General features: G+C 46.7%; 1 protein-coding gene and 1 long non-coding RNA gene across 2 annotated transcripts; one reads left to right on the top strand and one right to left on the bottom strand.

The window, feature by feature from the left end:
* Positions 1-695: 695 nt before the first annotated feature.
* LOC134957538 (protein kinase C delta type-like) lies at positions 696-16,529 on the bottom strand. The gene is made up of 10 exons (XM_063939516.1): positions 16,150-16,529; positions 14,417-14,517; positions 13,639-13,809; positions 9,528-9,619; positions 9,085-9,147; positions 6,937-7,075; positions 6,538-6,660; positions 5,007-5,135; positions 1,617-1,832; positions 696-843 (listed from the first exon to the last, which is right to left on the bottom strand). Exons 1-9 carry the CDS (start codon positions 16,502-16,504, stop codon positions 1,662-1,664), a joined length of 1,344 nt encoding a protein of 447 aa, XP_063795586.1. The 5' UTR covers positions 16,505-16,529; the 3' UTR covers positions 696-843; positions 1,617-1,661.
* Positions 3,559-11,387, top strand: LOC134957539 (uncharacterized). The gene is made up of 3 exons (XR_010186646.1): positions 3,559-3,766; positions 7,541-7,606; positions 8,650-11,387. It is a non-coding gene; the product is annotated as an uncharacterized LOC134957539 (long non-coding RNA).
* Positions 16,530-27,725: the final 11,196 nt, after the last annotated feature.

Genomic DNA, 27,725 nt, shown 5'->3' with positions numbered 1-27,725 from the left:
CGTTTCCATGGAGGAGATGGAGCGTTATGGGGCGGCGCAAACTGGGGACAGAGTTGGCTGAATGTGGGCGTGTTTGGGGCATGATCACGGCGGCTACATGGCGTCACACGCAGTCGCTGTGATCGTGAATATGGCGGCGGGGCTCCTGCTGCCGCAGCTAAGCTGCGTCGGCAGGAGCCGTCCTTTGTTTCTGCTAACAAGCAGAAATTGCGATATGATTGCAATTTCTGCTTGTTGAAGTGGGGGGCGCCGGTCATCTTGCTGGGCTGCCTTGCCCAGCTTTGGGTGGCCCCCAGCATGGATCAAAAGGATAGCAAATTCTGCTGATTAGCAGAATTTGCTATCCTTACTGAATTAGGCCCGTGGCCCATTATTTGATAAATGGGCCCCTAAATATTACAATGTAAATTTAAAAAAAAAATAAAAAAATACCGGCCTCCAACCGTCCCCTTTAGCCGGCCCATCACACTCCTGTTTTGATGTTCTGATGTTATTTAAAAAAATGAAAATATACTAACACTAAAATGTAAAAAAGTTTAAGCTTAAAAATTCTATTTTTCTAACTGTAGCAAAGATTTATGCAAATTTTAAAATACTTATAAAGTCTATTAATTAAAATGTTAATGGAAAAATGGAAAAAATATAAAAATTTAAAATTTTAAATTATTTCTACCTATAACAAAAATTCTAGCCAATTATAATAAAATACTTATACTCCCACCCCTACTAAATTTAAAAATGTAAAAATTAAAATAGTTAATATAAAAATGTTAAAATATTAAAATTTAAAAAAGTTAAAAAAAATTCTTCCAAGCTGTAATCCATCTTCTTATCATCAACATTCTGTATAATGACAAAAGTATATCAGTACATTGGTAACATCTTAGAATGCGTTACAATATAACATAATATACAATATACTAATTGTTGGCAGATAAATAAATTAGTGATACACAAAAGTGACAAGTTGGGCAAATCAATGTATTGGCCTATTGGAAGTGTTTGCAAGGGTGGGGCTGATCCAGACACAAACACAGAATTCCCTCATCCTCTATGATAGTAGTAATGCAGAGAAGACAGGTTATATACAGTATGTAACTGAGTTCTCTACATTACTACTACCATACATGTATTCCAATGCACTGATCACACTATTGCTGTACATACCATCTATGTATATTACATCATACTTCATGAGCGTTGGAGGGCCCATGAAACAACGGATTATGTAGGGTTACATTGCTTCTTCTGAGCATGCAGCAGGTGCATCTTACTCTTCCTCCTCCCTCCCTTTGTTCTTCCTCTGCTAACATCCCTGACATGCCCCTTTTCCTCACCCACTGTCCTCCATTCTCCCTCTACCATTGTTATATCTCTTACACTATATCTCCATTTATGTAATAATCTGCAGACGGTTATTGTTTCTGCATTGCTTTGTGTCAGAAGCTTTTTGTACAACTTTCCATTAGGAAAATGTATTAATGCTTCTTACAATACTGCTGTACTCAGCTCTATCTACCTTTCTCTTTCTTTATTCTTCCACCACTTAAAGCTGAAAACTTCAACTAATCATGTTTAAAAAAATCAGAAGAAAAATGAATCCATAATGTACATACCTGCAGAAACTCCAACTCCTGCATCCAGCAGTGCTGCTGCCTCAGCTAGACGGTCGTAGGCCCGGTGCCTTTGGGGGGGGTTCTCCAGGTGGAGGTGGTAAATGAGAACCCTGCAAACCGGTCCTGCTGGGGGGCTGTTACAGGTGGATTATTGGCCTCTTCTGCCTCCATTATTGCTAGTTGGTTATTTATGGAGGCAGAGGGTGGAAAGGTCGGCTACAGAAATAAGAATTAAAAGTGTATCAGTGATTGTTACATCTTTCATATGACTTGTAAGAGAGAAAAAGAGGCAATTACCAAACTTCCTATTGTAGAGGTTATTTACAGTAGTTACATATTAGACCCTGACACCATGTCTATATAAAGCTAAAGGAAGAGGCATTACAGGTGCACAAATTATTATTATTATCCTTTATTTATATGGCGCCACAAGGGTTCCGCAGCGCCCAATTACAGAGTACATATGCACATAATCAAAACAGGAACAGTGACTTACAGTTGAAGACAATATAGGACAAGTACAGGGTAACTAAGCATAACTACACCAGTAATACCTCTTTTACACTCGCAGAAAAGTTCATTCCCGGGAATGTGTCCCGGTATATTTGCCGGGACACATTCCCGGGAATAACCCTTTCACATTAGCGGGCTGACCCGGCATATTGCCGGGTCAGTGACGTCACCGACGAATCTCCCAGAGGCGGTGCTTGGAGATAATCTTCTCCAAGCACCGCCTCCTCCTATGAAGAGAACGGGTGCCGGGTCGCCTTGACCCGGTATACCCGTTTACACTGGCAGCTTCCCGGGACGGTCCCGGGTTCAACCCTGCTCTAGACCTGGGATGAAATCCCGGGATGCTCGTCCCGGGAAATTGTCCCTGTACCCATTTACACTGAGAAAAATCCCGGGATGATGCGCGTTCACGTGCAATATCCCGGGATTTTTCTGCGAGTGTAAAAGGGGTATGAATGACAGAGATAAGATCCAGGTGGCCAAAAAACTGCGTGATTTGGGCAATTGAGGATTATTAAAGTAAGACAAAGGATAAGCACATGAGAGCTTACATTCTAAGGGATGTAATACACTGTCGCTCAGCCCATATATAACCACAGTATTGCAGTAGATGTAGGTTGCTCTGGGGCAAATAAAGGTGTCTGCCTACTCTGAGCTCTCAGGAGAAGGCTACGTAACTACAAGTGCAGAGAGGAGATGGAATTTCCAGAGGATCACTATGGGAAAGTGTAAACTTGGCTCTAAAGTCCACTTTGTCTTCGTATGAGCCTATTATGAGGTGCAGGATAATCAGTGATATAACACAGTCAGAATATAGAGCTGAATTCACATCTGTGTAAAGTATTGATAAAGTAGTACAGGTTGAGTATCCCATATCCATATATTCCGAAATACGGAATATTCCGAAATACGGACTTTTTTGAGTGAGAGTGAGATAGTGAAATCTTTGTTTTTTGATGGCTCAGTGTACACAAACTTTGTTTAATACACAAAGTTATTAATAATATTGTATTAAATGACCTTCAGGCTGTGTATACAAGGTGTATATGAAACATAATTGAATTGTGTGAATGTCGACACACTTTGTTTAATGCACAAAGTTATAAAAAATATTGGCAAAAATTACCTTCAGGCTGTGTGTATAAGGTGTATATGAAACATAAATGCATTCTGTGCTTAGATTTAGGTCCCATCACCATGATATCTCATTATGGTATCTAATTATTCCAAAATACGGAAAAATCCGTTATCCAAAATACCTCTGGTCCCAAGCGTTTTGGATAAGGGATACTCAACCTGTAATTAAGTCCTTTCTACTTCTTTGTGTCCCCTGGTAGAATGAAAACATATAAACATGTGTCTGTCAGTCATTTTTATGTGGCCCTGACCACTAAGAGAACTTATTTTCCTTTTTCTATTTATAGTTGTGTAAGAGCAGACATGCTTTTGTCATTAAAAGGGGACAGCCCAGTGGCACATTGGTCAGCATTGCTATCTTGCAGTGCCGGAATCATGATCTTAGTTCTCAATCAAGGCCAAGGCGCTATTTGTGTGAAGTTTGCATGTTCTCACCATACATGTGTGGGTTTCCTCAAGGTACCCTGGCTACTTTCCATACATCAAACACATACTGGCAGGTTAGTGACTAGTGACTGAAATGCACCCTAGTGTGTGTGTTGCGTGTAAGTGTGTTAGGGAATTTACAGTGTAAGCTCTAATAAGGCAGGGACTGATGTGGTGATAACTGCTCTTTGTATAGTTCTCCATAATTAGTGCCACTGTATAAATAATAATACATGTCAATTGGTTGAGTGACAAGTGGAACATACATACACATGTGCCCATGTCCTTAGATCTATGGGTATACGGATACATGATAGACACTGTCTAGAGCAGGCCTGGCCAACCTGTGGCTCCCCAGCTGTTGTGAAACTACAAATCCCAACATGTCACAATTTTGCAATTAGGAAATGGTGAAATTATGGAAGGGCATGCTGGGATGTATAGTTTCACAACAGCTGGAAAGCCACATGTTGTCCAGGCTTGGTTTAGATAGACAGTCCATAGGTCAACACCAAGGGTTAGGATTAAGGTTGGGCAGGGCTGCAGAAGGGGACAGTTACGGTTAGTCATTAGTGTTAGGGTTAGACACTAGGAGGAGGGTTAGGATTAGGGTTAGTTAGGGTTAGGCTGCGGAAGGGGACAGTTAGGGTTAAGCAGGGTTAGGGTTAGGCTGCGGAAGGGGACAGTTTGGGTTAGGGTTAGGTAGGGTTGGGGTTAGGCTGCGGAAGGGGACAGTTTGGGTTAGGGTTAGGCTGCGGAAGGGGACAGTTAGGGTTAGGCAGGGTTAGGCTGCGGAAGGGGACAGTTTGGGTTAGGCAGGGTTAGGGTTAGGCTGCGGAAGGGGACAGTTTGGGTTAGGCATTAAGACTAAAATAACAAAAAAGTGGTGATAATTTGTCGGTCGACCTTTTGGCCCTGTCTACCTTAAACATTATCTACCTATTGGCTGTCAACCTAATGAGTTTGTCTAATTAATGACCCTGTCTACCTATTGAATGACGACCTAAACCAGGGCTGGCCAAACCGGTCCTCGAGATCTACCAACAGTGCATGTTTTCCAGGCCTCCTGGAGATCTGTAGAATTGTCAGTTAGGAATGAATGCAGCACATCTTAATTAGTAATGACTACACCTGTGCACCAGTTAGGTGGTCTGGAAAATGTGAACTGTTGGTAGATCGCGAGGACCGGTTTGGCCAGCCCTGACCTAAACAGTGCCTATCCTTCACACCCAAATGTATATGTCTGACATCTACTGTATGCGTTATCTGCTGACCAGCATTCAGTAGCTCATGGAAGTTCTGTTTTTTACTTACTGGTGCAGGAATGTATGGGGGCTCCATCTCAAGGGCCTCCAAGGCGACCCAGTCGATATGCTGGAAGAAACTATGTTGGCGGATGTTATAATTCACTCCTGGGCGTTTGGCTGGGTTGATACTGAAGAGCTAAAAAAAGTATATTTGTATTAAATGACATATACAGCACAGTTGCTCAATACAATCATGTTACAAACATTTCTGCTGCCTGGCACAGAGGAATATAAAGTGATTGTTCCATGGCCACAGTATGTTATTACTGAGATCCTATCTGGGGTCTGTAGTGTGTCTCACATTATCATCCCCCATTCCAAGAACATCTAACCACTGAGCCATTTCTTGTCATATTTGTCCTAAGGTTGATTTGTCTGTGCAATAATGGGTGGTCAGGTCTTGTTATCTATAAAATCATCTATTTTACATAACGGCACAGCCACAATCTTTCTAGCATTAAAATATATATTATGTTTTTATATTTTCTTGCTATTTATGGTCTATATATTTTTTCATTTATAAGCGGACCTGAAAAGCTAAGGCTGGATATTCAGTTCCATTGTGCATGTGTCACCCAGCTTACCGCTGAGACTGGCCCAGGGAAGAAGTAAGTTAGGCCTTACAGCTCCTGCCCAGTAGTGAGAAGCGTCTGAGTATCACTCAGCTGATCAGGGGATATTTTATTAATAAACTGCATCAATACTGACTTCTATTGGGGGTGGTATGGCTGCTGCCTTGGTCATCATGCTGCCCATGTAGATAGGACACCCACCATACACTGCCAGGTCTGACAGCAGGGTGCAATGGATGATGTAGTTAAAGGGTTAATGTAATGTGTAGAATACCTACTGTAGCTGAGTACTGCTGTATAAGTGAAATGGCACCAAGACAACACATAGTCATCATTCCTTTTGGTTTGCAAGACACACAGTGACCTAACATTGTATAATCCAAAGCCTGAAACACTTAGTGCCGCCTTTGGAAAGTCAGAGCGGAACCCTTCATGTGTGCTAGAGCAGAGTATCTTATAGTTCTCCCAGGGACAGTATAAAGTGCGCCTTTACTAACCGTATCACACAGCAACAGGAAGCAGCCATAATGTTTAGCAGAAAACTATTACTCAATCCTTACCCTAGAACAGGGAGGAGAGAGTGGCATAGTGTTGGAGGGTAGTCTAGCACTTATAGAGGGACACAGTAATTTGCCCACACCTCCTCCTGTGGTTGGGGAAAGGGGGGGGGGGGGGGGTACCAGTGCTCTCTCTTGCACAGGGTCCTAAAATGTCTAGTTCTCTGACACACAGGGCCTGATTCAGAGTTGTACACTGGGGTGATATTTCTCCAGTTTGCTGATTTGTACTGATCTGTGTATGTGCAGGTCAGGTCCTGAGATGTTGCTCGCAGTGCCACAAAAGCTGCAGCTTGACTGACATGCTGCTGGCGTTTGGGTGTCCGTAACGGACATTGTTCCAGAAAACATGGGTGTCACTGGCCCATTTCCTGGGCATTCTGAAGCCAGAGGCTGCGTCCTTATTTACCTCATCAATGATGTTCCTGACTTCAGTGCCTGGTTCAAAAGATATTCCGTTGACCATTTTGTTCAGTATGATGCCAAGACAAAACCAGTCTTTGCCGATCGCTCTTTCTTCGCGAAAACGCACCTATCAGAAGAGAGACAGTCATTATCAAGATTTTAGCAATTACTTTTTACATTTTTGCTTTTTTTTATTGACTGAGTTCTCTGTATACAGGGGCAAACACAAGATTTCAATTTTATATATATATATATATATATTTGTATTTAACTGATCAGCTGTAACATTAAAACCACTTGTCTAATAATGGGTAGGTTCTGCTCATGCCACCACAACAGCTCTGACCCATCAAGGACGGAACTCTACAAGTCCTCTGAAGGTAGAAGACCCTTTGCACCTCACCTCAGGAGTGATATGGCCACATCTTCCAGCACAGCCAGTGGCACTCCGGTCTCTAGGCGTGATCTCAGTTGCGAGACCGAAGTCGGCGATCTTGAGGTGGCCTGTTGCAGCCACCAAGATGTTATCTGGCGTGAGGTCGCTGTAAAGACAATAAAATCTTTGTATGCACTGTGCTTTCATACAAACATGAGTTAATGATGCATACAGTGATAAAGCACTTCATATTTGTGCATTCTAAATAATAATAGTTTTGAATGTATGTTTAGGAACAAGGACTAGAGTGTCAGTACCCAACATTCCCCCGTTTGGCCTGCCACAGCCACGAAATGCCACGTCGCCGCCCACCCAACACACACCGCTGTCAAATCATGTTGCGGACGCATCCTTCTGGGATGAGCTTGCAATGTGAATGACCACACATGCGCAATACGGCCGCTGCTGCGTGCACAGTTTACAGATGTACGGCAAACTGCGATGTGGCCGCTTTATATGTTCGGCAGAATTCTGTGTTATGTAATAGGGTGGGCTTACTGAGCCCACTGACCCCTTCTGATGCTAATATGTGTGGTTACTGCATAAATAATTAGTGATATTGATGTCACAGGGAGCGACACCTGGAGGCTGATGCTGATCCTTCCCAGCTGGTGACGGGGAGAACCTTATACATGGGGTAAGTACATTCTTGTATGTAACCCTAAAGAAATTATAAAAGTACATTGACACGTGGGTCAGACAGCACTTGTTACCTTTCAGAGGGCAATGGGGTGAATTATTTATTTGTGTAGTGAGTGCCAGATACTTGCAGGATTAAGAAGTGAGGGTATGGGAAATAGAATGGCCGGAGTCTGGGGTACACCTAGAGCCCCAGAAGCCTTAGAGAAATTGCTTGCATGAAAACAATTCATGATCCTTTTTAAATCTATATACAGTAGTATAAAGGAACCCATATTATGTGATATAAAGTTATCCAACCAGTGTTCCCCACCATCCCTGCATCCATCCACCTCTTCCCCATATGTTTTATTGTACATTCCCTTAATGTCTCACATGTCACTCCTGCTCCTCTTCCTCATTTCCTTACTTACCGCCTGCACCTCTCTAACCCTCTATCCCTCTTTAACCCTGCACTTCTCACTCCCTCCTTCCACCTCCTTCCTCTGCACTTCTCACTTTCTCCTTCCCTCTATCATCCCTACACCTCTCCTTCCCTCTCTCACCCTGCATGTGATATAATGTTATCCACCCTGTGTTCCCTACCATCCCTGCGTCCCTCCACCTCTTTCCCATATATTTTATAGCACATTCCCTTAATGTCTCACTTGTAACCCCCTGCTCCTCTTGCTTCCTCCTTCCCAAACCGCCTGCACCTCTCTTACCTTCTATCCTTCTTTAACCCTGCACTTCTTACTCCCTCTGTCCACCTCCTTCCTCTGCACTTCTCACTCCCTCTTCCACCTCCTTCCTCTGCACTTCTCACTTCCTCCTTCCTGCTATCATCCCTACACCTCTCCTTCCCTTTCTCACCCTGCATGTGAGACCCATATTGGATGTCAGGAAGGCACATTATGGGTGTACATGACCTGGGGTCTCAGTGCAGCCCCCCATGACCTGCCGGGTGTACATAATTACAGAGCTCGGTGGCGGGTGTGTGGTAAAGTAATAGAAAATGTATGTAAAAGTTTCTAAAATGAACGTTTTCCTCCTCTTCCTCAGGAGACCTCTCTGACAGTGTTAGACAAGTGCAGGAAGAGTCTGAGGTCACTATGTTACAGGAGAAAGGGACTTCCCTAAGCAGAGAGCAGGGGTCTCTGAAACTCCGCTTGCGGACCACTATGGAGCTACCATGGCAATGCCCGATGTGATGGTGCACAACCAATAGGACCCCATGTGATGCCAGTGAAAAGCTTCTGGGATGAATGTTAGTACAATATTTTCAAACTCTGAAATGACATGAAAGAATAGAAGACTTGTGCAGAGAGATCCCCGGTGTCCCCCGAGAGCTGTACATGAAGATTGTACTTTGGGAGGGAGGCAGGTGTAACATGTAAGTGGAAGATATGGGCCAATGACTGTATAACATGTACAGTATTAGAATCCATAGTAATATCACTTTATTATACTCTTGTTATATTGTAACTATATACTTACCCATGGGCGAAGCCCTTGGAATGCAGGAATTGGAGCCCACATACAAGTTCTGCACTGTAGAATCTGTTGGATAGAAAATAAGTTAATGTTACATTGTTAGGATGTGTACATAATGGCTGAGGATTTCCAGCCAACACTCCCCACATTTTCCCACAATGTCCCCATTTATTTTGTTTCAAATTTCCCAACTGCCTAATATAATGTTTCTAGTGTTGTGCATTGGTGCAAGTCACTATATATTGTATATGGCTTATTAGAGTTTATGTAAGAGGAGTATTGGGATGTCTTCAAGATGACGCTCACAAAGTATCCTTCTATAATAACACCTGCTTTATTTGTCAGGGTGGAAGACAATTTACAGAAACAATTCTAATAATCAGAAGGATAAAGTGCTGTTTCTTAGGCTCACACAATACTAACAAGATATTATTCTGTGTCCTCACCTTGCACTGGTGATGGTAAGAGGCCCATTCCTCATCAGAAGATGTTCAAAGTCACCACCACTCGCATACTCCATACCAAGGAGCACGTGCTCCTGTTTATGGGAGAAGCAATAGTGTTATTATACATGTCAGGAGGGAAAGAGTTGGACCGTGGGGAATATCATCTTCTGACCAAAATAAGTAGAGATAAATTATATACATTATTCATTTTTAAAAATATCCTTCGCTTCTTTTCTCCTCATGGGAATATAATGGACAGTCATGGGGGGGACAAGGAGAACAGAGAGAGGGCAAAGAAGAATCTTACTATACCACAGTCTATGGAACATGTTCTATAATCGTTTTACAGTGAGTTAGTAACACATAACTCCAATAAAATGATTATTTTTACACCAAAATAACAGGTAGTAAATTGTCCTACATGCAAACATTAATAGTCATTGATGCATCTAAAACAAAAAAACACTGAATAATAATAGAAGAGCTACAAGTGTATTAGTTGTATCAGCTGTTAGTAATAGCATTGATCCTCAGACCATGGAACACATGACACAAGGCCATTCTCACCTCCCTGCAGGAAGCAGGACAGATGCATGTGTACCTGATACAGAAATACCACTGTCTCTCTATCTGTCCTGTCTCGCATGGTCCAGGGTCTCAGTGTGACTGTCAGCATTGGCGTGTGCACGGGGGGTGCCTGGTGCGCACAGGCACCCTCTAATGTCCTCCCGCACATCACACCTGCTACTACAGCAGCACGCACACAGACTGCGCTGCTCATCGCTGCCTGTCACACAGTCACCGGCGCTATCTTTCTCCACTGTGACACCCCCTCCTGTCGCGCCAGACAACCGGTCAGACAGACTCACAGACCGCCTCGCACAGCCACTTAAATATACTTATTGTTGGGGAAAACTTGGTACAGAGCACAGGAGGTTTGTCACTTCAATAAATCAGCTGGACAGTATGGTCCAGTTGATTTATTGGAGTCCCGCTCTTCTCTGTGTTCTATCACTGCGGCACTCACAGGTCTTGTAATCCATATGCAGGTTATATACTGGTCCTCATCTTAGCAAGAAATTGTGTAAGGGGCACGACTACTGGTTGGGCATTGTGTAAGTGGCACACCTATGAGCATTGTGTAAGGGGCACTACTACTGTGTGGGCATTGTGTAAGGGGCACGAGTACTGTGTGGGCATTGTGTAAGGGGCACAACTACTGTGTGGGCATTGTGTAAGGGGCACGAGTACTGTGTGGGCATTGTGTAAGGGGGCACTACTACTATGTGGGCATTGTGTAAGGGGCACTACTACTGTGTGGGCATTGTGTAAGGGGCATTACTACTGTGTGGGCATTGTGTAAGGGGCACTACTATTGTGTGGGCATTGTGTAAGGGGCACTACTACTGTGTGGGCATTGTGTAAGGAGCACTACTACTGTGTGGGCATTGTGTAAGGGGCACTACTACTGTGTGGGCATTGTGTAAGGGGCACTACTACTGTGTGGGCATTGTGTAAGGGGCACTACTACTATGGGAGGTGGAGGCTGAGAGACAGAGTAAAGGGTGGGAAGCTGAAAGACACAGAATGAAGGGTGGGAGACAAACTCACAAAGTGAGGTGGATTGTGAGAGATGCATGGCAGGGAGACGTAGGCGGAAGATGATGGTGTGGAAGAGAGACGACACAGGGAGGTGATAATGGTGTGGCTGAGAGACGATGTAGGGAGGGGAGGAGATGGTGTGGCAGAGAGACGCAGGCGGGAGATGATGGTGTGACAGAGAAATGCAGAGGGCAGTAGGTGATACAAGTCTGGTTGAATCTCTGTTGCATGAGGATGATCTTGGTTATATTCCTACACAAACAGGCATCTGTCGGACCATGTGATCTCCTACATCAGGCCTGGCCAACCTGTGGCTCTCCAGATGTAGTGAAACTACACATCCCAGCATGCCCTGCCACAGTTTTAGCATTCCCTAATAGCAAAACTGTGGCAAGGCATGATGGGACTTGTAGTTTTACAACAGCTGGAGAGCCACAGGTTGGCCAGGCCTGTCCTACATGAATAGCGATCACCGACTGAAGACGCCGTCTGCCCAGGGAGGACATTTCTTCAGAGGTTCCCCATAGAGAGAAACCACCATAGGTAAGGTGCATATGGAATGGAAAGGAATGCTCCCAGAGTAATGAGAGACAGGTATCGTGTCATTTTGACACTCCCCCATTTTCAGTGGCCAGGCCTTTTGTGTTATGTATTTTATATTGCTTTGAGTTCCAATAGGCTGTGCTAGACATGCCCAATAGGCGGTGCTAGACACACCCCTCCGGCGGTGCACACCCTAATAAAATGTTCTGCGCACGCCTATGACTGTCAGAATTCACCCTCACAGCCGCAATGAGGCTACGTGTAAGTAATGATACCCAAGCAGCCAGTATCAATCAGCTACACCAGGCCTGGCCAACCTGTGGCTCTCCAGCTGTTGTGAAACTACAAATCCCAGCATGCCATGCCACAGTTTTGTTATTAGGGAATGCTAAAACTGTGGCAGGACATGCTGGTACTTGTAGTTCCCCAACATCTGGAGAGCAACAGGTTAGCCAGGCCTGATTTACACTGTGATCTGCCACCAGACTGTCGGTGACTACAGGGGAGCATGGTCTCACAGGAGTCTTATTGCCTGGGAGGACAGGTAAGTAATATGTAGGTGAATGTGTGACTGCAGAGGTGGCAGGGATGGAGAAGAAATACTGTACGTTACTACAGGGGAAAGGGGAAATCTGTCACAACAGAGATAAGGGGGAAATGTTTTACAGCAGTGATTGTGTTATAATAAATATCCATTATGATAAAATGAATTGTGGACTGCTGGCTCTTATCAGTATTTCCAGGTGAGACTCCTCATTATCTGCTCTGCCCTCCTATGTACTAGCAGTGGTGCCAAGAGAGGGGGGAGAGGGTACAAATTACCCAGGCCCAGGTCTGAGGGAGGGGCCCAGTGGGGGCCCCAGGCTTCCTTCCCCTTAAGCTGCAGTTCTCCTCAGTCCAGCACACACTGCTGTGTGCTGGGCTGCAGTGTGGCCATGGTGGCGCTTACAATAAAAACAATCTGTATTTCTTCAAAGGGTAAATGCCCACGCCTCCTGTGATTAGGCCACACACCCTGTAAAGTTCCTGGGCCCAGCCAGGCTCTCTACCGCCCTGTGTACTAGTCCAGTAGATGCCATCAATCAGATAACCCCACTTATTAAGTCACCACTGACTTAGTTCTGTGGCATATTTACACCAAGTAACCAGCCCAGTTCCAGCAGTGGAGGAGTAGACGTGGCAGGAGATATTTCTGTGGACAGGAATATAAAACAGAAGGCAGCACTGGGAGAGACGCTACAGACATACACTCAGATACAACATTCAGTTCCATCTTCAATAATTACTTATCACCAAGTGCTTGATATTCCCTTTATCACCAAGTGCTCAATAATCCCTTTATCACTAAGGGACCCATTTACCATTGATCGCATCTACAATGCAATCCTGGGCATTAATATCGCCCCACATTGCATTGCATAATGTGATCATATTGTGTGGATGTATCACACAGCACAGGCAGGGACAGGGGCTGCCAAGGCCACTGCACATGAGCAGTCATCATGACCGCTGTGCAATACGACCACTTCTGGCAGAGGTTCCTTTGGAACTTCCGAAGTGTAGCCCACGGGTTACCATAATCAGAAGATTGCGGTAGCATCGGAAGCCAATATCCCGATATTGATACATTGGGCAGTATCGGATCTCCCATAGAAACCTATGGGGGATGTGGCTGCTGGTGGGAATGGAGGGATCGCAGCAGGTTTGAGATACCTCCTTCTTACATTGGGGGATACATAATATTTGCGGCTAATATTGTATGATAAATGGGCCCCTAAGTGCTATGGATACAGTAGACATGCAGTTCTGGAAATTTATTAACATTTATATAGTGCCGACTTATTACGTTGGCTTTACATTTAGATGAGAGTTACTTTGTAGGAAATAAAAGTCACAGCAGAAGAAAATGAGCATATAGGATGTATGTGTGGATATTTAGTAAATAAAGAGGCATTTACAGCCGTACCTTGGTCTGGTGGGCGAAGTGGCCGTGAATGAGGAAGGCGCTTTCCGATGCAAGTTCTAGCACTTTCCTTTCCACAAAGGCAACTTTTTCGCCCACACGTAGCAGATGTCGTTTGCTCATGATCTTCACAGCTAACAACTCGTTGGTATGTGAGTCGGCTGCCAGCAGGACCTAGAGGAAATATTACAGTGTCAGCCTCATTAACAACACAGGGACATAAAGGCAAATGCATTGCTGTCCAACAGGGATTATTTATTTATTAACAGTCTTATAACGTAAAAGAAAAAAAATGCAGATGCACATCCATAGTACCAAGCATTGCTAATCAGAATAATTATAATGACCTCTGCAATCTAACAGAAGAAAATAAAGGTGCCTAGCATACTTTTTGGCCCAAAAATACCAGCCCACCAACCAGAGTCCAGGTGACCTTGTCTCTGGTGGGTTCCTAACACTAAGATTCAAGTCTGGAGCATGGAGCTCCTGCAAGTCAGCAAAGGCCAGCCACCCCAAGGCACCACACTAGTGATAGTCTAGAGCGGCAGGGGTGGCCAACCAGGTGAGTGGGGTGCCAATCCTAGCTAAAGGAGTCTCCACCTTCAAATATACATAATATAGAGTATAATGGGGGGTGGGGGACTGCACAACCTAACTACAAATATGTGTTCTTTCTCTTTCCCATTAAATGAAATTGCACCGCAGCCTTGTTCATCTCTAATAACGTCCAAATTCAGACATATAGTAAATCCCCTGTGACAACTGAAACCTCATTGCTTACCTTCCCAAAAGCACCTTGGCCTAACTGATGGTAAAACTCCAGTCTCTGGATGGTGCTAGAGACTGCATCTCTGAGGCAGGGGGTTGAAGCACTACTGGTTCCTAATGGGGTGAAAAGGGACATGAGAACATTGCAACAACTCCCATATATTATACTGTAGAACATTAATTAAGCTCACATCTTTATTACAGAAGAAAACCATGGTATGTATTCAGCGCTGGGAGGGGAGCGGGGCCTGCCCAGCTGCTAGGAGAGCGCTGGGTACTCCCACCAGAAAACAGAAAATGGGTTCGTGTCGCACGGCCACGCCCAATCAGTCATGGCCATGTCCACACCCCTTTTACGGGTTGCTCGTGGCACAGCCGCGCAAGCGTCCCGGCCCTCTGAATTCAAAAGTTGGGAGTTGTGTTTATACACAACACTTCAAAGACAGATGCGCACACACACAGGAGTAACACCACTGTACAGTCAGACGCGCACACACACCATTGCGCAGACAGACACACACACACACACACACACACACACACACACACACACACACACACACACACAATGTTTGTGTCTAATCATGGCATCTATGTTAATCCAGTAGCATCAAGAGTCTATACTATTCTGTATAACGACTTCCTTTAGTGAAAAGCAAGATTGTGCGATGCACATTGTCATGTACACAAGTGTGATTTTGGAATCCATTGGGGCATATGTGATTTGGGGGCATACTGGGGCACATTACAGTATGTGATTTGGGGGCTAACTGAGGCACATTATATGATATGGAGGCATATTATGTGATTTGAGGGCACACTGGGGCACATAATGTGATATGGGGGCATATTGTGGCATATCGCTTTAATTTGTTGTGTGACCCCATCATACAGCCCACCAAGAACCTTTGCAATCTGGTGGACCATTGTGCAATATATAACACCTATCCTTGTGTATCAATGCCCATTTCCCTATAGATTATACGCTTGCGAGCAGGGCCATCCTACCTATGTGTCTGTCTGTTATTACCCAGTTTTCTTTTATTACTGTTTGTTTCCAATTGTAAAGCGCAATAGAATTTGCTGCGCTATATAAGAAACTGATAATAAATAAATATGTCTGATTAAAGGTTAAATACATTAACAATTAAAGTGGTAATTCTGTATCCTGTATTGTATAATGTAATATTATGATGACAAATATAAATGTCAGTCTATGTATAGGTTTCTCTCACTGACACAGTGATCATCACTGCACCTCACACAATTACAATAACCATAATTATAATACTATATAACTGGACACTAAACTTAATATTAAACATAATTTGCAGAAATCATCTATAAAAGTTTTGATTAACTGATGGAATAATTGGTCTATTAAATCAATACAAATAAACATAAGTTGACAGTAGCAGAAATACCGCCTTTACCTGCAATAAGAAATGAAAACACATCTACAGTAGCTGTACATGTAATACCCTGCAAGGTGCCGGCAGCTGCAAGACTTCGTCCATTTAGCTTCTAGATATAAGATTTATACTGGTAAACTTGGTTCTGCTTTTTATATTAGTGCCGCTTTACATGTAAAGGTGATGTCGCTACAATCTCCCGGCTGCTGCAACCCACAGACTTTACATTTAGCCCATAATCTTTACTACTAATTCACAATAATAGTACATCCTACCAAAATACATTCAGTGTCTGTATAAAAACAGTTTGTATGTATGTATGGGTTTCACTTACTCCCTCCTTCTGCATCTCCCTGAGCGCCTCTACTTTGCGTCCTCTCATCGCTGGTCTCCTCATCTGAGCTTGATGACAACTTTCTAGCAACTTTTGTCTTGATGGAGACCTTCTCATCACCAGAGGAGTCGGATAGTATCCTCCTCTTGTAGCCACATCTGGGCTTGATGTTTACATCTTCCGCCTCAAAGGTGTTGGTATAAATTGCCCTCTTTATCGCTCTCTTTTTAATAGTTGACTTCGGCATCTCTGTCTTCAGCATCTCTTTCTTCGGCATCTCTGACTTCGGCATCTCTGGCTTCAGCATCTCTTTCTTTGGCATCTCTGACTTCTTCATCATGGCCGCCGGCTTCATCTATGGTCCAACTGTCACCAGTGGCTTGAAGGTAAACAGCTGGGTCGCCATGACGACAGCTGCCCATATACCTGTGCTACATACATGCTGTATGTTGCGTGTGTCAATGGGGGTCATGTGTAAAATTAACACTGGACTAAATAGGGGTTTCCTAAATTATGGGGTGGGAGCAATTTTATCAATGCAAACTAAGGTACATATTGAATTGGGTTTGCCCCTTATTAAAAAAAAGTTATTAAAAACATTAATGTATTATTTATTTATACATTATTACTTTATTTATATATCACACACATATTGGATAGTGCTCCACCGGTAACATTTCAGCTACTGACATCAGCTCCTGTCCCAGTGGAGCTTACAATCTGTAATCCCTATCACAGTGGTTCTCATACTCTGTCCTCATGACCCCACACAGGTCACATGTCCCAGGTCCCCCGGCAGGTGCCCTGTGTATCACCAACTGTCACATGTTACATATCCACAGGTGACCTGGAAACAGGAACTGTGTGGGGTACTGGGGGCCGAGTGTGAGAACCTGCGCCCTATCATATGGACACACAGTTTATAACAATACCAAATAGTTATTGAAAAGATAAAACACAGGACAAACAGATGTAAAATAAATCACATTATTTGCACTGAGAGGTGAACACAGATGTGTCTTACAGATTACACTGAAAATGGTGCTCAGCCATAGACCTGTCCCCGCCGGCCGCTCAGAGGTGTCAAAAATAAAATAAACTAATAAAACTAAGCAGCAGGAGCAGCTAAAGCAGAGACCAGCTCCTTAGGGCAGGTCAGAGGGCGGGGTATAGGGGACGAGGAGCCTGTGCTTCTGATGTTTAACTATTAGTGTCCCACCCTCCTCCAGCATCATCTACAGACAGGGTCGGCGCTACCACTATGCAGCTGCCTATGGATGGCGGCCTTTGGAGGGCGGTACCTCATGCCGTCGAAAAATGCTTGCTGATTGCCTTAGCTGAGCCCCTCTTCCTTTACGAGAAGAGCAGGGATGCCGCTGCCGCCCGGAAGCAGTGACTGTGTAAGTAACCCATCGGCAGCTTCTCGCATAAAGTAAGTTTTGTGCTGCCGGCTATTGAACTACACTTGTACTGTAGTAAGTGAGTGCTCCCACCGCGACAACACCCGATCTTCCTGCACCGCACCACAGCAGAGTCCCGTAATGTCTCCCTGCATGATACCCGCCCATCCCCCGCGGTTGCATCCCGATCTCGCACATACAGCATCCTCTCCCTCCCCTGCGTGATTGCAATCGCGAAGGGGGTGGGGGGGGTGGCGGTCCTGCACATACAGTATCCTCTGCACCCCCTCCGCGATTGCATATCACAACACCCGCTCCCCCGCCGCCATACTTCCCACTCGCCCTGTGATCGCATACCCCGCAGGAAGGTGGAAAGAGTACACTGTATTTTATATATATATATGTTCTACTTGCTGGTGTGCCCTCCTAGGACTTGTAGAGGTCCAATATATGTTAAAAGAAAATTAGGCAGCACTCCACAGACTTACAATGTATAATATTTATTTTATATATATATATATATATATATATATATCTCCTATATAATAGCCCAGATCTGTGACTTTGTGCCTCATTTGCTAACACTGGGCGGAGTCACAACACTGGGCGGAGTTAGTCAAATGAGTCACAGATCTGGGCAAATCTATAGGAACAGAAGCAGATGGTATAGGCATGGCACAGGCAGGGGTGTATACCTCCCAGCTTTCTTCAGGCAGACAGGGGTGCATACCTCCCAGCTTTCTTCAGGCAGAAGGAGGGACACACGCGTGGTGAAAATGAGGCGTGGACAACGAAAAGGGGGCGTGGCTTCCCATTTTCTTTAGTGAGGGGGCATGCCCAGCACTCTGTGAGCTGCTGGCTTTCCCCCCAGGGGCGGATTATGAGTCCGGGGGGCACAGGGCACTTGAGACAGGGGGGCCCTATCTCATTGCTGTGCCTGCTGTGGGTTTGGGGGCGTGGCCTAATCGTGGGACGCGTGGCCACGACCCCTTATGCAAATTCCGGGAATTGTTTTTTTTTTAAATGGGATTTTGGACCCTCAACTAGGGGTAAATACAGAGGGGGTGGTCGCTCCCCCCTACACACCCGCACAGGCAGAAGAAATCAGGGAGGCTGCTGCCTCCTTGCAACACCACAGACCTGCCAACACGCAGCAGCGTGTGCTGACTGTAGCACAATACTGCTGCTGTTACTGGCAGGACGGGGGAGCTTCAGAGCTGGGACAGAGTTACTTCAGCCGAGGGGCCCCCTAAAACTGTGGGGCTCACGGTACGTACCCCCTGGGCACCTTCCTTAATCCGGCTCTGCTGCCGGAACCCCCCCTTAATCCGTAACCCCTGATGCCCCCTCTCCCTCCACTAAATAGACGCTGTGCGCATGTGCACAGCGTCTATTCACCGCTGCTCTGCTAAGGAGAACAGCGAGCACAGGAGCTTCCCAAGTGCCCCCCTGCCACCCCCCACCCCACCGCTGGACACTGCGGTTCGCGGGTGGGACAGCGGGACAGACCCAAAAAAGTGGGACTGTCCCGAGAAAATCGAGACCGTTGGGAGGTATGGGGGTGTGTGAGGGGGTATGCTGTACAGACAGACGGGCACCGGCTCACTGTGTGCTTGACCCCCCACATCAGCATACTCAGCAGGGGCTCTCTGGCGCGGAGGAGCGTCACTTTCTGGCACACTCCACGCTTCTTAGCTGCAGTTTGTGGGGCACCTGCCGCTATGCAGGTTCCGTACTGCCTCTGTTATCTCCAGCCCCGGCAACCCCACCGCTATCTGCAGCACTGCCGCCCGCAGTGAGGTGCGTCCAGCTCCTTCACACACTTTAGCTGGCGGGCAGCGCTGCAGAAGTCCGCGCTGCTTGCAGGCTCCGACCCCCTCCTCCCTCCAGCCGCAGCATCTCCTGGGGGCTAACCAGTCACTCCCAGTCTCCCCTTACCACAGTGCACGGCAGCCGCGAGGTCTGCGCTGCGTGCATGCTATGACCCCCTCCTCCCTCCAGCCGCAGCGTCTCCTGGGGGCTAACCAATCACTCCCAGTCTCCCCTTACCACAGTGCCCAGCAGCCGCGCGAGGTCCGCAGTGTGTGACTGAGGAGTGGGGGGGGGGGGGATGCAGACGGGCAGAGGAAGCAGGACTCCAGCCTGAGAGAGTCAGCCATGCCAAGTCTCCACCAGCAGCAGATCCCAACAGGTTGGAGTGTGCCAGCAGCAGTGACTCCGGTAATACACATCTGTCTGTCACTGTCACCACTGTTTTGTCCCTATTACCAATCTCTCCCATGCCCTGTGTTCTGTCATGTCCCTGTCACCCTTATCCTGGCCCTTTCACCCGTATCCTGGCCCAGTCACCCCTGTGCTTGCCCTGTCAACCCTATCCTGGCCCTGTCACCCCTGACCTGGTCCTGCCGCCCCTACAATGACCCTGTCACCCCTATCCTGTCCCTGTCATTTCTGTCCTGGCCCCATCGCCCCTGTCCTTGCCCCGTCACCTCTGTCCTTGCCCCGTCACACCTGTTCTGACCATGTCACCCCTGTTCTGACCCTATCACCCCTGTCCTGGCCCAGTCACCCCTGTCCTGGCCCCGTCACCCCTATTCTGACCCTGTCACCCCTGTCCTGGCCCTGTTACTACATACCCTCCAACTACCTTTTTGGCAGGTATAGTACCCGCAGCGCCTCCAGACCCCTCCCCAATGCACCACACCTCTGCACCTTCCCCTCCACCACATGCGGCACTTCACCTCTCCCCCACACGCTAAGCCTCCACACCACCCACGGCTCCCACTCCCCCGCCCCTCCACCACCCACAGCACCTCCAGACCCCCTCCACCATCCACCCCCTATATATGTCTCCCCCCACACCTGCCCCCACTCCACCCGCAGCATCTGCAGACACCCTCCTCCATCAGCAGTCCCCCCCCCTCACCCACCCCTCCTCAACCCACGGCACCCCCCACCTGCCCCTCCACCATCTGCAGCGCCTCCAGACCCCCTTCCCCATCCACCGCACCACCTGCACCTACCTGCGGCGCCTCCAGATCCCCTACCCCACCCCCGCCCCTTCCCATCCCACAGCATCTCTGGAACCCTTCACCCATCCGCAACATCCCCGCACCTGCCTCTCCCCCACCCGTGGCACCCCAGCCTCTCCCTTATCTGCCTCCGGACCCCTCCCCCATCTGCAGTCCCCACTCATCTGCCCCTCCCCCACCCGCAGCACCTCCTGACCCTTCCCCATCCGGGCCCCCCCCCCCCCGCGCATCTGCCCCCCCCTCCACCGGCAGCATCTACAGACACCCTCCCCCATCCGCAGTCCCCCCCCGCACCCACTACATTCTGTACAACGTGCCCTGCAGGTGCTGTTCACGACGTTGCAAGGGGCTGCGCCTCCTTCACCATCGCACGCCCTTTCATTGTGCAGTATTTAACCACTAACAAAGGAATGCAGGTAATACTCCATATAATACAAATATTGAACCCCAGAAAGGCATGCAAGGGTTAAGGGGGCGTAGCCCCTTACGACGGTGTGAAGAGCGCCCATAGGGCGCGATGAAGCACCTAGTATATATATATATACACACACACAGTATATATGTGTGTTTGTGGTATATATATATATATATATATATATATATATATTATACACTGTAAGAATAAAGTGTGCTGATTACTTAGTTTGTAAGTCTGTGGAGTGCTGCCTCATGTTTACTTTTTTTTACATATAGTAGACCTCTACAAGTCCTAGGAGGGCACACCAGCAAGTACAACACCGCATGTCGTAGTGTGCCAGGCTTTTATATAGATAGATAGATAGATAGTCTATGCAAACATCTGGTACTAGTGTCTCCTATTAGTGCTTGTAATTGCTCCGGTGCCTTCCAGGAGTTAAAAACCCTTGATATGTGAATAAGTTGGCAGCACTCAGAGACTTTCATTTTAAAGTGCAGACGTTCTTTTTATTTCAACGTTTCAGACGTCCGCCCGTCGTCAGGAAAACATAACAATGCAATCCGTTGCCCCAGGTTTCACCAGAGGAATTGTTTTTAAATATGTAACATTGTCTTTTGTATTTGTTTAGTCCTCGGGTTGCCTGGTTGGGTGGGCGCTCTCTGATGACGTCATGGCAGGGACGGAGTGGCATTCCCGCTGCACGGACTGGCTGATGCCGGCACCCGGGAGAGGAAGCCCGCCGGCGCCCTGGGGAGGAAGCCCAACTGTGGCCGATCAGGTATGTCATCTGTATGTATGTGCGGGTATAAAATGGTGTAACTTTTTTGTCACTGTTTGTTATGTTTTCCTGACGACAGGCGAGCGCCCAAAATATTGAAATGAAAAGCACGTCTGCACTTTAAAATTGAAGTCTCTGAGTGCCGCCAACTTGTTTATATATATATATATATATATATATATAAGTTTTGCCTAGGGCATCGAGAAACCTTGCACCGGCCCTGTCTACAGATTCGTCCTTTAACATTGTTGCGGTGTTGCAGGCAAATTGCGGTATATCGGGTAACGTACTGCACAACAGACTTGATATGTGTGTGAATGACGTAGTTCAGTAATATCGTTTGCCTACACCTGCCTACCCGCTAGCGATAAATTGGCTGTTCGCTCAAACGCAGAAGTACCCAGCATAAGATGTATTTGTTGTTTCAGTACAGGTGAGTCAGCATGTGTACTCCAGGCCCATGTAAATTGGTCTGTCCATAAGAGATACAGCCAGTCACATGATCTGCATACACTAAAGGTGGGTACACACTATTAGATATATCTGCCGATCAATTGATCTGCAGATATATCTATGTACGGATCGGGCAGTGTGTTGTGCATACACACTGCCCGATCCGTCGGGGGACTGACGTCATGAACTGGGCGGGCTGGGGCGGGCGCGCCCGCCCAGTTCACCTGTCAATCACCGCCGGCCGCCGCAGCATGTCGGACGACCGCCCCGTACACACACAGCGACGCGCCAATATATCGTTAGATATATTGGCCGTCGGCTGTGCTGCGCAGCCGACGCGATACATCTGTGAACGACGGAGTTCACAGACGTATCGCCCGTACACACTGGCCGACGCTCCCGCGATATATCGGCCGTTCAAGAGAACGGCCGATATTTCGACCAGTGTGTACGGGCCTTAAGAAAGGAAGTGTAATGAAATTGCTCACAGTTCAGGGATTTCCTATTTGATGTTTTACACTCGGACCACAAAGAGCAATGTGACAGAGTATTAGCCACATGATATGTCTGAACAGTCTAAAATATTTTTGTAATTTGGAGGGGATATCTTTTTGGAAGGGTTATCCAATAGGGTTGCCTTAATCCCCCCTAATTAGTATATTGAAGATGCCAATCCCACTAGCCACCCCCGCTCCCACTCCCAGACACCTGTCATTCTTGATTGCAGCTAATGTCACAAGAAGTAAAGCTGGGTACATACTACAAGATACATTGACCAATCTGTAACGGTTTGCGACAACTATCATATAGTGTGTACACTAATTAATAAATAAATGAATTGTGTGGTTACATCTTCCCATCGGATGTGCTGCACATTAGATGGATCAATGCTACATACGATGAGGCTCGCCAGTGGTGCAAGTAGAAATATTTTCTTAGTGGTACTGAGTGCTGAAAAACGGGTGTGGTCATGTGTTGTGAGTGGGCATGGCCACATGGCACAACTGGGAGTGGCTACATGATACTAGGTGCGTGGCGACACTACAAAGCTTCTTTGCACTCTGGAGGCAAGGCTAGAAATATATAGTACTACCTCCAGTATAATAGAAATATATATAGTAATGCCCCCAGTATAATAAATATATATAGTAATGCCCCCAATGTAATAACAATATATATTAATGCCTCCATTATAACAGGAATATCTAGTGTAGTAGTGCCCCAGGTATAATAGAAATATATAGTAGTGTCCACATTACAATAGAAATATGTAGTAATACCTCCATAATAATAGACATATATAGTAGTGTCCACATTATATTAGAAATGAATGCTCCCAGCAAGAGACGCTGCGGGAAAGTGCAATCAGGCTCCTCTCTTCACGCCAGCCACAGCCGCCAGAGGAGGAAGTGTGATGTGGCATCATGACATCACCGTTGCTCTCCTAGTAACTCTTGACAAACTGGGAGGCGCTGTCATGATGCCAAGCACCATGGTCTTGTTACTTTGTGGCACATTATAATTGTGGTTATGGCGGTCACGGGTGCAAAGTGTGTGGCAGGTGGTACTGAGTACCCGTTGCCATATTCTTAAGGGTACTCCGTACCCGAGCGTACCCGCATACTTGTACCACTGCAGCTCGCTAACATTGATCCTGTCATGATATATTCTGCTGTCGTATTCTGAATTTGGCAGTGTGCACTCGGGCACCATAAATCTTTACATCACATTGGCCCATAGCAAGATCGCCGAATCGTTCAGGTGTGTACTCAGGTTAAGAAGAAAGCTGCGTCCAAGTCTTGGGTTTTTTATTTAAACCTGGTCAGACTTGAAGTGTGTAATAAATGCAGCACCTGATTGGACAGGAACTTTAGCCAATCCTGTCTAATGCTGCAGTATTAGCGTACCTCCCATTAAATGCTAATATGGCCACTTGGCGCCATCGCTGGGTGGGTTATGACCTTCCTAGGATTGTAGCACAGACTTTCAAATTTGCTGACCAGATCTGTGTGTGGACAGCTTCCCTTTTATCAGTGGAGGGGATTTGTTCCATATATAATAAATTTGTGATGCTTTATTGTTCTGTGATGCTTCAGTGACTCTTGTATTGGAATACATCCTCTGCACAGGGCCGGTTCTAGACCTTGAAGCGCCCAGGGCGAAAGTTTCCTTTGGCGCCACCCCCCCACTGACAGGCAAAATAGGGTTAGTGCAAAAAATAGGGGCGTGGCTTCATAGTACCGATTCACATTACAACGCACAGTAGTGTCCGTCAGTCACATTACACCACACAGTAGTGTCCGTCAGTCACATTACACCACACAGTAGTGTCCGTCAGTCACATTACACCACACAGTAGTGTCTGTCTGCCACATTACACCACACAGTAGTACCCCTTCTACCATGTTAGAGCTCCTTACACACACATTACATCACAGTAGAGCAGAGCCCCCTATACACGTTACACCAGGTAGCCCCTTACACACATTGCACCAGGTAGACCCTTACACACATAGCACCAGGTAGACCCTTATACACATTGCACTTATTAAGTGCCCCCTATGCAATGCCCTCAGTAGTGTCCCCAGTTATAATGCCCCCGTGTAGTATTGCCCACTGTAGATATGCCCCCAGTAGATATGCCCCAGTAGATGTGCCCCCAGTTACATACACAAAAGATAAAATATGCTCCCCAGCCCTGCTCCTGCTTCCCGACTGCTGCTGCCCTCCGTCTCTGGCCGCCCGCTCCTCGGATCTATGGGAGAGACATCATGACGTCTCTCCCATAGCACCGCACAGACACTAGAGGTCAATTAGGACCTCTAGCATCTGACAGTGGCACCTGCTGCACAAGGGGTGCGGTTGGGCAGTGGGTGCCTGCGGGATGACTGCAGCCACGCCTGCAGGCCGCAGCACCCTGGGCAGCCGCCCCGCTTGCCCATGCCTAGGTCCGCTCCTAACTCTGCAGAAATGAAAGCTTGTTATGCATAGAAAATAACTTCCTATATGGGACACACCCTAACTCATAATATGTAAATACTAAATTTCTCATACGTCCTACAGGATGCTGGGGTCACATCAAGAACATTGGGGTATAGACAGGATCCACAGGAGACATGGGCACTTTAAGACTTTGAATGGGTGTGAACTGGCTCCTCCCTCTTTGCGCCTCCTCCAGACTCCAGTTTTAGAATTGTTCCCAGGGAGACTGGCCACACACAGGGGAGCTCTCCTGAGTTTCTCTGAAAAGACTTTTATTTTAGGTTTTTTATTTTCAGGTAGACTGCTGGCAACAGTCTCCTTGCATCGTGGGACTTAGGGGAGAGAAGTCAGACCTACTTCTAATGAGTTTAAAGGCTCTGCTTCTTGGCTACAGGACACTATAAGCTCCTGAGGGTTTGGAACACTAGGTATGCCTAGGAGTTCACTCCCAGAGCCCGCCATCACCCCCCTTGCAGAGCCAGAAGTCAGAAGACAGGTGAGTAGAAGAAGAAAAGAAGACTTCAGTGATGGCTTTCTGAGGTACCGCACAGCGATCGCGCTGCGCGCCATGTTCCCACACACACAGAGGCACTACAGGGTGCAGGGCGCAGGGGGGGCGCCCTGGGCAGCATAAAAATCCTCATTAAGGCTGGCAATGTGGATAAGAAGTGCCTAGGCACTAAATCCTAACCCCCACCAGTGTCATTATAGAAAAAAATAGCGGGTCTGAAGCGCGGCATTAAGGGGGCGGGGCTTAGCCCTCACAGCTCACACAGCCAGCGCCATTTTCTCTTGTAAAAACGCTGGTCCTCCATCACACTGCTGAAAGTATCAGGGTGAAAAACAGGGGGGGGGGGGGGGCGCAGTAAAGGTGGTGAAATATATGTTTAATATAAACTGTCGCAGGTTTGGTGCATTCTGTAATGTTCAAAACCGCTATTAAGCGCTGGGTAATGAGCTGGCAATCTTTTTCTGTGTCTCTCTGACAGAATTTACTGTGAGTCTGTCCCCTATATGTCGGTGGGTGTTTAGTACACGTGTGTCGGCATGTGGGTGGTGGAGTGCTTCCCGCAAACGGCTGTGGGAGGCACCCTGTCGGCACAGCCGACTCCTTATACTACTTGGTACAAGTGTGTCAACAGGTCGGGGGATGAATGTTTTTCCTAAGAGAAAAGTATAATAGGGACACAGACATGTGTGGGTGGCCCTGTCGGCACCACCAATATCTGACTGGGTAAAAGAATTGAATGTGATGCATATCAGTAAAGGCTATGTATGTGTGCGTGTATATATATATATATATATATATATATATATAGTAAAGTTGCATAAATCGTGTCACAAGACATAGTAATGACTGTGGAGGATATTTTCCTCAGACCCCTTGGGGTCGCAAAAATTTTATTTTGCCCAGTTACTGCTCCCTAATACCGACACAGAGGCAGCTTCCTATGTCAACAATAATGTTTCCTGAGGAGATCCAAAAAAAAAAAGAAAAGAAAAAGGAGCGTTTAGTGCATGATTCGTGTATGAGGAGGACGTATTAACGTCACTGAGGACCCTGCTGTTCCGAACAGAGGGGTCTATGTGTGTGTGTGTGTGTGTGTGTGTGTGTGTGTGTATATATATAATATATAATGTGTGTGTGTGTGTGTGTATACACGTACAGATACATTTATAATACAGCTGAAGTAACATTCCTTATTTTCAGGTGCTGGACGCTCTGTGGAGAAGGTCTGGGTCGGCCCTGACATGATGGTTTCAAATCCTTAGGAGGATTCTGATTCTTTATTCTTTTCCCGCCGCGGATAGAATAAAATGGGAGTCACCCCTGTTCTGCACGGGACGCTGTCACAAAGCCAGTGGATCATATGTAGGAAGCTACGGTATATTCTAGTTATGTGTCCACGCATACGTCAGTTAGACCTGCCATTGCATGCGCATGGGGGAGTAGTAGTATTCAAAAATGGTTGGTTACCTGGTCATCCGTTATAGATACCCTGGGGAGAGATGAGATACTCCGTACATTGGGTCATATCAAGGACGCTGCAGCGTATTTTCGTGCGTCTGCAGGGGATATGGGACTCTTGGGTTCGCGACCCAATTCCATGGTGGTCTCGGCTAGGAAGGCGTGGTGGATTCACCAACGGAATGCTGATGCTGACTCCGAGAACAAATGGAGTCTCTTCCCTAGGAAGGTGAAGCCTGATTTGGTGACGGCCTAGTTATTTTGATCTCGGCAGATACCGCTGGTAAGTCTACCTTCTTGCCACATGTTCCCTCACAACGGATGATGACGCATCATTGTCGGATGCAGTCATTGAGGACCAATTAATACAGATTCCCTTTTCTGTGCAGGTAGAGGAAGGAGTAGAGGAACGAGAAAAGGGAAGAGGTCCGGAACCTCTTCAAGATCACAGGAGCAGACATCATCCTCTGTTCTGCCACATCCACCGCATGACGCTGGGACTCTCTTGCGGGAGCCCACACCGGTGGGGCCACGTCTAAAACTC

Source organism: Pseudophryne corroboree, chromosome 9 (genome assembly GCF_028390025.1).
Source record: "Pseudophryne corroboree isolate aPseCor3 chromosome 9, aPseCor3.hap2, whole genome shotgun sequence".
Lineage (NCBI taxonomy): Eukaryota > Metazoa > Chordata > Amphibia > Anura > Myobatrachidae > Pseudophryne > Pseudophryne corroboree.
The sequence above is the reverse complement of the archived record's forward strand: the minus strand, read 5'-3'. Positions and strand labels throughout refer to the sequence as shown.

Coding starts and splice junctions, on each gene's coding strand:
- LOC134957538 (XM_063939516.1), bottom strand. CDS start 16,504: ATGAAGCCGGCGGCCATGATGAAGAAGTCAGAGATGCCAAAGAAAGAG. Junction 13,810..14,416: donor GCCAAGGTGCTTTTGGGAAG/GTAAGCAATGAG, acceptor TATTTCCTCTAG/GTCCTGCTGGCAGCCGACTC. Junction 9,620..13,638: donor ACTTCGCCCACCAGACCAAG/GTACGGCTGTAA, acceptor TCCCATAAACAG/GAGCACGTGCTCCTTGGTAT.